We start from the raw sequence: 12,232 nt of genomic DNA on the forward strand, positions 1-12,232 counted from the left end.
GGCGGGTAAGGGAGGCCGACGAGAAGGCAACGAATAAAGAAGAGGGGTCGGTTTCGCCGGGGCTTCAAGGGGTTTTTGGGTTTGATTTTTCACGAGATAGAGTGATGAGTTGGGCTTAGAAGACTCTAGAAGGATAAAGGAAAAACTAAGGGTGGTTTTTGTTTCTCACCAAACCGACAAGGCTAACAAAGGAATAGGAACCAACCCAAATCGATAAAACGCAACAATTCGATTTTTCTTATTTTGGGTAAATACTACTCAATAAATCTTTAGATAACTAAAACCCAAAATGTATAATAATAATAATACTCTATAAGATTTAATTAAAAAATATACTACAACACCCAAATTAAAATCATATTCCAAATCAAATTAAAATATTAAAATTAGATGCATAGTTAACTTAATGAATATAATTAGCATCTTAATAAAGCTTTTAAAAAAAGTCTGTTACATACTACCACCCTTATCAAAAGTTTCGTCCTCGAAACTTGCAAACAACTATTCTCATAAACCAAATCTCAAGCTCGCAAGACATTATGCGTCCAGCCTCCATTCTACCATCATCTTCTGATTCTCTACTTCAACTTGATACGCGAAATCAAGGAGCAAAGAAAATCTCTACTTCGACTTGACTCGGAATATCAAGGAGCAAAGAGCAAAAGGGGCAAACTTGTTGGCATTGGATTTCAATCATCTCATTTGCAGAGATCTCGTTTGAAATTCATTTACTTAATCAAATCGTATAAGTTTTCTCGAAATACGCATTCGAAATAAATAATATCATAAACAATCAAGTCATAATAAGATAAAATTTTACAGTTAGCAAATATACACAAGTAATACATATGCATATAAATGCATCCATATAGTACACGCATAAGCGCAAACACTCATACGGCTTGATTCATTTATACCGAATTCTTTAATCAATCCATTAGACCTATTTTCAACCCTTACACTATGATATGAAGATCATAGCGTGTCTAAAAACTACTCAAGCTCTGATACCACTTGTAACAGCCCGAATTCTCCCGACAAGCTTACAGAAGATTAAGCACAGCGAAAGAGACTTTAGTCGAGATAACCCGAACTATTACCATCACACTCACCGAACTACATCGGAGAGTATGGAACTCAATTGCTAACTCTATTCAAATTAATTAACTATTACAAGTGGAGGTCCCCACTTCAATAACAAATATAATACTGCACCATTTGATTTCTAATTTAAACAGAGGCAATGGTTCAATATAACTATTCATATAATCAACGAACCACTAAAAAAATTCATAATCAACATAGTAATGACATTACAAACCACAATTAGAACAAAACCCAATTTAAAAGAGAGGTAGAAAGGAGTTTGTACCGACAGGCAGCGCGGTGGTGATTCCAATCGCCCAACATCACCGAATCAATACAGCAACAATGACGACGAGTACACGCTCGAAGTGCAGCAACAAACCAGAACAGAACTGACGACAAGAAGAAGACCGAGAGAAGTGGCGGCGAGTGGTGGTTCAACACTGTTATGAAGGGCGCGGCGCAACAACAACATCAAAAACACCGCCACAAGCAGCGGTGGATGACAACAGCGCCGGCAAGACAGCGGCAGGGAGCTAGACTCAGCCGAAAGTTAGAGAAGAGGAGAGAGAGAGTTGCGATGGTGCAGCGATGAGGATTGGTGCAGGTTCACCGGCGGGTAAGGGAGGCCGACGAGAAGGCAACGAATAAAGAAGAGGGGTCGGTTTCGCCGGGGCTTCAAGGGGTTTTTGGGTTTGATTTTTCACGAGATAGAGTGATGAGTTGGGCTTAGAAGCTCTAGAAGGATAAAGGAAAAACTAAGGGGTGGTTTTTGTTTCTCACCAAACCGACAAGGCTAACAAAGGAATAGGAACCAACCCAAATCGATAAAACGCAACAATTCGATTTTTCTTATTTTGGGTAAATACTACTCAATAAATCTTTAGATAACTAAAACCCAAAATGTATAATAATAATAATACTCTATAAGATTTAATTAAAAAATATACTACAACACCCAAATTAAAATCATATTCCAAATCAAATTAAAATATTAAAATTAGATGCATAGTTAACTTAATGAATATAATTAGCATCTTAATAAAGTCTTTTAAAAACAAGTCTGTTACATACTACCACCCTTATCAAAAGTTTCGTCCTCGAAACTTGCAAACAACTATTCTCATAAAACCAAATCTCAAGCTCGCAAGACATTATGCGTCCAGCCTCCATTCTACCATCATCTTCTGATTCTCTACTTCAACTTGATACGCGAAATCAAGGAGCAAAGAAAATCTCTACTTCGACTTGACTCGGAATATCAAGGAGCAAAGAGCAAAAGGGGCAAACTTGTTGGCATTGGATTTCAATCATCTCATTTGCAGAGATCTCGTTTGAAATTCATTTACTTAATCAAATCGTATAAGTTTTCTCGAAATACGCATTCGAAATAAATAATATCATAAACAATCAAGTCATAATAAGATAAAATTTTACAGTTAGCAAATATACACAAGTAATACATATGCATATAAATGCATCCATATAGTACACGCATAAGCGCAAAACACTCATACGGCTTGATTCATTTATACCGAATTCTTTAATCAATCCATTAGACCTATTTTCAACCCTTACACTATGATATGAAGATCATAGCGTGTCTAAAAACTACTCAAGCTCTGATACCACTTGTAACAGCCCGAATTCTCCCGACAAGCTTACAGAAGATTAAGCACAGCGAAAGAGACTTTAGTCGAGATAACCCGAACTATTACCATCACACTCACCGAACTACATCGGAGAGAGTATGGAACTCAATTGCTAACTCTATTCAAATTAATTAACTATTACAAGTGGAGCGTCCCCACTTCAATAACAAATATAATACTGCACCATTTGATTTCTAATTTAAACAGAGGCAATGGTTCAATATAACTATTCATATAATCAACGAACCACTAAAAAAATTCATAATCAACATAGTAATGACATTACAAACCACAATTAGAACAAAAACCCAATTTCAAAAGAGAGGTAGAAAGGAGTTTGTACCGACAGGGCAGCGCGGTGGTGATTCCAATCGCCCAACATCACCGAATCAATACAGCAACAATGACGACGAGTACACGCTCGAAGTGCAGCAACAAACCAGAACAGAACTGACGACAAGAAGAAGACCGGGAGAAGTGGCGGCGAGTGGTGGTTCAACACTGTTATGAAGGGCGCGGCGCAACAACAACATCAAAAACACCGCCACAAGCAGCGGTGGATGACAACAGCCGGCAAGACAGCGGCAGGGAGCTAGACTCAGCCGAAAGTTAGAGAAGAGGAGAGAGAGAGTTCGATGGTGCAGCGATGAGGATTGGTGCAGGTTCACCGGCGGGTAAGGAGGCCGACGAGAAGGCAACGAATAAAGAAAGGGGTCGGTTTCGCGGGGCTTCAAGGGGTTTTTGGGTTTGATTTTTCACGAGATAGAGTGATGAGTTGGGCTTAGAAGACTCTAGAAGGATAAAGGAAAAACTAAAGGGTGGTTTTTGTTTCTCACCAAACCGACAAGGCTAACAAAGGAATAGGAACCAACCCAAATCGATAAACGCAACAATTCGATTTTTCTTATTTTGGGTAAATACTACTCAATAAATCTTTAGATAACTAAAACCCAAAATGTATAATAATAATAATACTCTATAAGATTTAATTAAAAAATATACTACAACACCCAAATTAAAATCATATTCCAAATCAAATTAAAATATTAAAATTAGATGCATAGTTAACTTAATGATATTTAGCATCTTAATAAAGTCTTTTAAAAACAAGTCTGTTCATTACTACCACCCTTATCAAAAGTTTCGTCCTCGAAACTTGCAAACAACTATTCTCATAAAACCAAATCTTCAAGCTCGCAAGACATTATGCGTCCAGCCTCCATTCTACCATCATCTTCTGATTCTCTACTTCAACTTGATACGCGAAATCAAGGAGCAAAGAAAATCTCTACTTCGACTTGACTCGGAATATCAAGGAGCAAAGAGCAAAAGGGGCAAACTTGTTGCATTGGATTTCAATCATCTCATTTGCAGAGATCTCGTTTGAAATTCATTTACTTAATCAAATCGTATAAGTTTTCTCGAAATACGCATTCGAAATAAATAATATCATAAACAATCAAGTCATAATAAGATAAAATTTTACAGTTAGCAAATATACACAAGTAATACATATGCATATAATGCATCCATATAGTACACGCATAAGCGCAAACACTCATACGCTTGATTCATTTATACCGATTCTTTAATCAATCCATTAGACCTATTTTTCAACCCTTACACTATGATATGAAGATCATAGCGTGTCTAAAAACTACTCAAGCTCTGATACCACTTGTAACAGCCCGAATCTCCCGACAAGCTTACAGAAGATTAAGCACAGCGAAAGGACTTTAGTCGAGATAACCCGAACTATTACCATCACACTCATCAACTTACATCGGAGAGTATGGAACTCAATTGCTAACTCTATTCAAATTAATTAACTATTAAGTGGAGCGTCCCACTTCAATAACAAATATAATACTGCACCATTTGATTTCTAATTTAAACAGAGCAATGGTTCAATATAACTATTCATATAATCAACGAACCACTAAAAAATTCATAATCAACATAGTAATGACATTACAACCACATTAGAACAAAACCAATTTCAAAGAGAGGTAGAAAGGAGTTTGTACCGACAGGGCAGCGCGGTGGTGATTCCAATCGCCCAACATCACCGAATCAATACAGCAACAATGACGACGAGTACACGCTCGAAGTGCACAAACCAGAACAGAACTGACGACAAGAAGAGACCGGGAGAATGGCGGCGAGTGGTGGTTCAACACTGTTATGAAGGGCGCGGCGCAACAACAACATCAAAAACACGCCACAAGCAGCGGTGGATGACAACAGCGCCGGCAAGACAGCGGCAGGACTAGACTCAGCCGAAAAGTTAGAGAAGAGGAGAGAGAGAGTTGCGATGGTGCAGCGATGAGGATTGGTGCAGGTTCACCGGCGGGTAAGGGAGGCCGACGAGAAGGCAACGAATAAAGAAGAGGGGTCGGTTTCGCCGGGGCTTCAAGGGGTTTTTGGGTTTGATTTTTCACGAGATAGAGTGATGAGTTGGGCTTAGAAGACTCTAGAAGGATAAAGGAAAAACTAAGGGGTGGTTTTTGTTTCTCACCAAACCGACAAGGCTAACAAAGGAATAGGAACCAACCCAAATCGATAAAACGCAACAATTCGATTTTTCTTATTTTGGGTAAATACTACTCAATAAATCTTTAGATAACTAAAACCCAAAATGTATATAATAATAATACTCTATAAGATTTAATTAAAAAATATACTACAAACCCAAATTAAAATCATATTCCAAATCAAATTAAAATATTAAAATTAGATGCATAGTTAACTTAATGAATATAATTAGCATCTTAATAAAGTCTTTTAAAAACAAGTCTGTTACATACTACCACCCTTATCAAAAGTTTCGTCCTCGAAACTTGCAAACAACTATTCTCATAAAACCAAATCTCAAGCTCGCAAGACATTATGCGTCTAGCCTCCATTCTACCATCATCTTCTGATTCTCTACTTCAACTTGATACGCGAAATCAAGGAGCAAAGAAAATCTCTACTTCGACTTGACTCGGAATATCAAGGAGCAAAGAGCAAAAGGGGCAAACTTGTTGGCATTGGATTTCAATCATCTCATTTGCAGAGATCTCGTTTGAAATTCATTTACTTAATCAAATCGTATAAGTTTTCTCGAAATACGCATTCGAAATAAATAATATCATAAACAATCAAGTCATAATAAGATAAAATTTTACAGTTAGAAAATATACACAAGTAATACATATGCATATAAATGCATCCATATAGTACACGCATAAGCGCAAACACTCATACGACTTGATTCATTTATACCGAATTCTTTAATCAATCCACTAGACCTATTTTCAACCCTTACACTATGATATGAAGATCATAGCGTGTCTAAAAACTACTCAAGCTCTGATACCACTTGTAACAGCCCGAATTCTCCCGACAAGCTTACAGAAGATTAAGCACAGCGAAAGAGACTTTAGTCGAGATAACCCGAACTATTACCATCACACTCACCGAACTACATCGGAGAGTATGGAACTCAATTGCTAACTCTATTCAAATTAATTAACTATTACAAGTGGAGCGTCCCCACTTCAATAACAAATATAATACTGCACCATTTGATTTCTAATTTAAACAGAGGCAATGGTTCAATATAACTATTCATATAATCAACGAACCACTAAAAAAATTCATAATCAACATAGTAATGACATTACAAACCACAATTAGAACAAAACCCAATTTCAAAAGAGAGGTAGAAAGGAGTTTGTACCGACAGGGCAGCCGGTGGTGATTCCAATCGCCCAACATCACCGAATCAATACAGCAACAATGACGACGAGTACACGCTCGAAGTGCAGCAACAAACCAGAACAGAACTGACGACAAGAAGAAGACCGGGAGAAGTGGCGGCGAGTGGTGGTTCAACACTGTTATGAAGGGCGCGGCGCAACAACAACATCAAAAACACCGCCACAAGCAGCGGTGGATGACAACAGCGCCGGCAAGACAGCGGCAGGGAGCTAGACTCAGCCGAAAGTTAGAGAAGAGGAGAGAGAGAGTTGCGATGGTGCAGCGATGAGGATTGGTGCAGGTTCACCGGCGGGTAAGGGAGGCCGACGAGAAGGCAACGAATAAAGAAGAGGGTCGGTTTCGCCGGGGCTTCAAGGGGTTTTTGGGTTTGATTTTTCACGAGATAGAGTGATGAGTTGGGCTTAGAAGACTCTAGAAGGATAAAGGAAAAACTAAGGGGTGGTTTTTGTTTCTCACCAAACCGACAAGGCTAACAAAGGAATAGGAACCAACCCAAATCGATAAAACGCAACAATTCGATTTTTCTTATTTTGGGTAAATACTACTCAATAAATCTTTAGATAACTAAAACCCAAAATGTATAATAATAATAATACTCTATAAGATTTAATTAAAAAATATACTACAACACCCAAATTAAAATCATATTCCAAATCAAATTAAAATATTAAAATTAGATGCATAGTTAACTTAATGAATATAATTAGCATCTTAATAAAGTCTTTTAAAAACAAGTCTGTTACAAAAACCTACAGCAACATCATCATTCTTCACAAGTTATTTTTCCCGCAGAACGTCTTCTCATCTTATACTCCACATTCTTTTTCCTTTTTTTTTTCATTCTTTCTTTCTTTCTTCTTTAATTCTTCCTTCAACCATTATCAAACATCAATTGATCCATCATCTCCACCTTCTTCATCTCTAGTTCGTTAGTTTTAAAAGATAGCAAATATTTGGGTTTTACTTTGGACGTTTTTGGGACGAACTTCGGATCGAAAGTGCGATTTTCGGGTCTCTTATTGTGTAATTTTATCTTCCCTTAATCAAGTAAGTTATAATCTTAATTTCAATTTCGTATTTGATTGATTTTTTTTTAGAATTTGGGTATGTTGTTAAATTAGGGTTCATGACAAAATCGAATTGGCGAAAATTTATGGTGTGCGAAATTTATATGAAAGGTTCATGTTTGATGGTTAATTCGATTTAGTTAACATAATTTGGGGGTTTGATTTGCTAGTTGTTAGTTTCGAAATTATTATGAAATTTCCATTATGTTGGTTTGATGTGTATTGGTGTAGGTTGTGATTTCATTACAAAACAGAGTAGTAATCTTAGCTTGATTCAATATGGTTTACTGTTATTAAAAGTTTGTTTTCATTGTATGTTCTGTTTTACACACAGCTACTGTTTTGGAAATTTCTCAATGATTCCGTCGTTTTTAGACCTTGCTTCCTTCATGAAAGTTGTAGAGCTTGAAGAGTTAATGAATTTAGGCTCAAGCATTGCGTGATTCGGAGTTGTATACTAGAAATTTAGGCTCAAGCATTGCGTGATTCGGAGTTGTATACTAGAAATTTAGGCTCAAGCATTGCTGTTTAGCTGTTTTGGTGTTATGGTGGTGGCGGGAATATGTTATAGGGTAGTGAATAGTGATCATCTAAATTAGTTTTACAAAGTTCTAATACTGACATATTATTCTTTGGTCTTAAATACCAATTAGTTATATATTAGTATACTACACATATACTATTATCATATATATAGTACGTGTTTAGATTTTTGCTTTACCCACAAATGTTGCCACTTTCCTATACGATATGACTATAAATGCTGTATTATTTTAGAGTTAGGATATCTAGTAAGTCCTAATTATGCAATGATAAAATAGTTTGTGAGACAACTCTAGGTATACCACGAGTAACTTATACTACATATGTTATTATATTGTAGATTCCGGATTTATAGAAGAATCCGTCTGACTTGAGGTTGAGTTTGTTTGACTTTATTGCTGATAAGGTAGGATTTCTTACTGTGCTTGTACAGATGACTTGAGAAACTGTTTTATAATGTTTGGAAATTTATTTTTACAATGAGATTGTTTTATGAAGTTTATACGTTGAGATTTAAATGGTTCTCGATATTTATATTGAAAGAGTTTTGAGATTATTCATAAGATTTATATTAAAAGGAGGAAGTTCCTCAATGTTACCAAGTTGAGATTTTGAAAGGAGGAAGTTCCTTACCCTTACGAGGGTTTATAGAGTTTTATTGTGGGGTTGCCGGTAAGCGGTATTCTCCGAGTTTGGAAGTATGTTGAGTTAACAGTGTCTCAACAATATATTTTAGTAGTTGGGTGTATGTTGATCAATACACTTGCCATTTGTCTTCCTTCTTGGTACGTTATCAAGTTAGGGGTATGCATACTAGGGACTTTGGTGTTTACCTTGTCTAGTGAGCCTAGCTAGCTCATTGGATTTTTATTACTTCCTAGACTATGAAAGATTATATTTGAAAGTTTTACAGAATAGTTCAGAAAGAAAGAGAGATGGTTATTAGAAAGTTAATTTTATATATATAATCTGTACACCTTTTAAATAAATTTGTAAGATATTCTTATATATCTTACCTGCACATTGAATAGTTTTGTTTTATTACAATATTAAATCTTGCTCAGCCTTTGGCTGATATTACAGTGTTTAATGTGCAGGGACTTGAACATAGTTAGCTCCAGTTGGGTTAAAGAGTGCGTTGGATCCCTTTTGATTTAATAGGACTTTAAAAAGACTTCCGCTGTTATTTATTTGACTATAAGATTTATGTTCTGGTTTGTAATAATTAATTTACATTCTATTTAGTTGGTCTGTAATAATTAGTTAAAACTTATTGGTTATTGTTTTTGTTAGAACCATTAGCCTTGCGGTTATTATTAATAATTATCGCGGCGTTGCACCTTTGGATTTCCAAGTTTATCTTTGTTTCGATTGTGTTTTTGAGATGATGCGTAGACACGTGCGTGCCAGAAACTCAAGTTCGAATCATATGATGCTGCCCTTAATACTCCTGTTACACCCGTTGCTGGCAATTTTAGTTCAAAAACGCTGTGATTTCTAAAGCAATTGACCAGAAGAAACCTTCTTCTTTTGATGGTAAGGGTGACCCTACCAAGATGGAGAACTGGATTAGAGAATTTGACAAAATTTTTACCACTCTCCAAGTCCCGAATGAGATGAGGGTTGATGCTGCTGCCTATTATCTGGTTGAGGATGCTGATATTTGGTGGACTCATAACAAGTTTGATCTGACTACTAAGGTGACTGTGGATGAGGAAGGAGAAGAGCTCATGGAAGAGAGAGAGTTTGGTTGGACTGAGTTCAAGAAGGCGATTCGTGATGAGTTCTTTCCAGCCCATATGAGGAAGAGGACGGAGTTTAATGATCTCGTGCAGGGAGATATGACCGTTCATGAGTTCTATGTGAAATTACAGGAGTTGGCTCGTTTCGCTAAGGGTTAGTTCCTGATGAGCAGGAGAGAGTGTGAAATTCGAGGAGAAGTTAGACCCTGAACTTCATTCTAGGATGGGAGCTGGTGAGTATGCCACAGTGAAGGAGGTGTACACTCGTGCTTGTAATGCTGAGAGGATTGAGGAAAAGAGACTAGCTGCAAAGAAGTTGAAATCCACTCCAGCAGGGTCTACTCCGGTGGCAGAAAAGGGTGATACATCTGGTTCCGCTGGTTACAACAAAGGCAGAGGGGGTTTCAATAAAAATCGAAACTTTGGGAACTGTGATTCTGGTGGTAACTATAACAAGGGAGGTTCCAGTCAGCAGTATTCAAAGGACAACCAGAACTCCACTCCTTCCGTAGCCAGCCCCAAGGTCAATTCAGAGGACTGATCGGATTTTCTATTGCAAATGCTATAGTGAGAACCACCCTGGCAAGGATTGTGATGGTAATTTGGTGAAGTGTAATCACTGTGGGAGGAAAGGGCGCCGTGCTTATGAATGTTTTAATAACCCTAGATCGAGGAACTTCAGGCCTGAGATGAGTTCGAGGAATGGGGCACAAGCAGATAAGAGACCCAGAATGGTAACAACAGTCGCCTGCTCTTTCTACACCAGGGAATGCTGCACCTAATCGCAATGGAGGGACTGCAAATGCTACTCAGGGACATAGAGGTGATGTGAGGAGGAACACTGGCAGGTTCATGTGATGAACCAGACTGAGGCAAACACCAAGGGCAACGTGGTCACTGGTACTTTTTCTATTCATTCGATGTCCGTTTATGTGCTATTTGATTCTGGTGCTTCTCATTCTTTTGTGTCTGAACTCTTGTGAAAAAGTTAGGGTTAGAGAACTCTAGGACTTGTGATGTAGACATCTCTATTCCTTCTGGTGTGATCATAACTTGTAATAATTTGTATCCAGATGTCCCTATTATGTGTGGTAGTACCACCCTAGTAGCTGATTTGATAGCTTTTCCTTTGCATGATTTTGATGTAATTCTAGGGATGGATTGGCTTAGTAGGCATAAAGCCAAGATAGATTGTGAGAAACAAAAGGTGTCTGTAGTTGGTCCTAGTGGAGTCCATGAGTTTTATAGAGGGTCTTCTTTGAAAATCATTTCTGCTTTGACTCTAAAATCCTATTTGAGGAAGGGTTGTCCTATGTACTTGTGCCATGTTCACGACACTAGTAAGGAAGAGCCACGTGTTGAGGATGTTCGTATTGCTAATGAGTTTGTAGATGTTTTTCCTGATGATATTCCTGGCATGCCTCCGAGACGTGATGTTGAGTTCAGTGTTGACTTGATGCCTGGAACTGGACCTATTTCTAAGCCTCCTTATAGAATGGCTCGCTGAAATGAAAGAACTTAAGGCTCAATTAGAAGAGTTGCTTGATAAGGGCTACATTCGGCCTAGTGTATCCCATGGGGTGCACCTGTTTTGTTTGTGAAGAAGAAAGATGGGAGTCTTCGTTTGTGTATTGATTATAGAGAGCTAACAATGTTACGTGAAAAACAAGTACCCCTTGCCAAGAATAGATGATTTGTTTGATCAGTTGGTGGGAGCTGGAGTTTTCTCGAAGATTGATCTGAGATCTGGATACCATCAACTTCGTATTGCAGAGAATGATATTCCTAAGACAGCTTTCAGAACTCGCTATGGGCACTATGAGTTTACTGTTATGCCCTTTGGGTTGACTAATGCTCCAGCAGTGTTCATGGACTTGATGAATCGAGTCTTCAGGCCGTACCTGGATAAGTTTGTGGTGGTGTTCATAGATGATATACTGATTTATTCAAAGGATGCTAGTGAGCATGAAGAGCATCTTCGCACTGTTCTGCAGGTTTGAGGGAGAATAAGTTGTATGCTAAGTTCTCCAAGTGCGAATTCTGGCTGGAGAAAGTTGCTTTTCTTGGTCATATCATTTCTAGGGAGGGTGTCTCAGTTGATCCATCAAAGATCCAAGCTGTTTCAGAATGGCCTACTCCAAAGAGTGTGACTGAGATTCGCAGTTTCCTTGGCTTGGCAGGTTATTATAGGAGGTTTGTGAAGGACTTCTCGAAAATAGCTCGGCCGTTGACTGCATTGATGAGGAAGGATACTAGGTATCGTTGGGATGATGATTGTGAGAAGGCATTCCAGATTTTGAAGGAGCGTCTCACCACAGCTCCTGTGTTGACCTTACCTGATGGAACCTTGAGTACGAAGTGTTCACAGATGCTTCGA

At 37.9% G+C, this 12,232-nt stretch overlaps 1 protein-coding gene across 1 annotated transcript; it reads left to right on the top strand.

Annotated features, from left to right (window-relative positions):
• The first annotated feature begins 10,078 nt into the window (after nucleotides 1–10,078).
• Nucleotides 10,079–11,362, top strand: LOC130589917 (uncharacterized). Its single transcript, XM_057391549.1, has 4 exons — nucleotides 10,079–10,329; nucleotides 10,424–10,589; nucleotides 10,704–10,755; nucleotides 10,848–11,362. The coding sequence occupies exons 1-4, from the start codon at nucleotides 10,079–10,081 to the stop codon at nucleotides 11,360–11,362; spliced, it is 984 nt and encodes a 327-aa protein (XP_057247532.1).
• The last annotated feature ends 870 nt before the right edge of the window (nucleotides 11,363–12,232 follow it).

This window comes from Beta vulgaris, chromosome 8 (genome assembly GCF_026745355.1).
Source record: "Beta vulgaris subsp. vulgaris cultivar EL10 chromosome 8, EL10.2, whole genome shotgun sequence".
NCBI lineage: Eukaryota > Viridiplantae > Streptophyta > Magnoliopsida > Caryophyllales > Amaranthaceae > Beta > Beta vulgaris.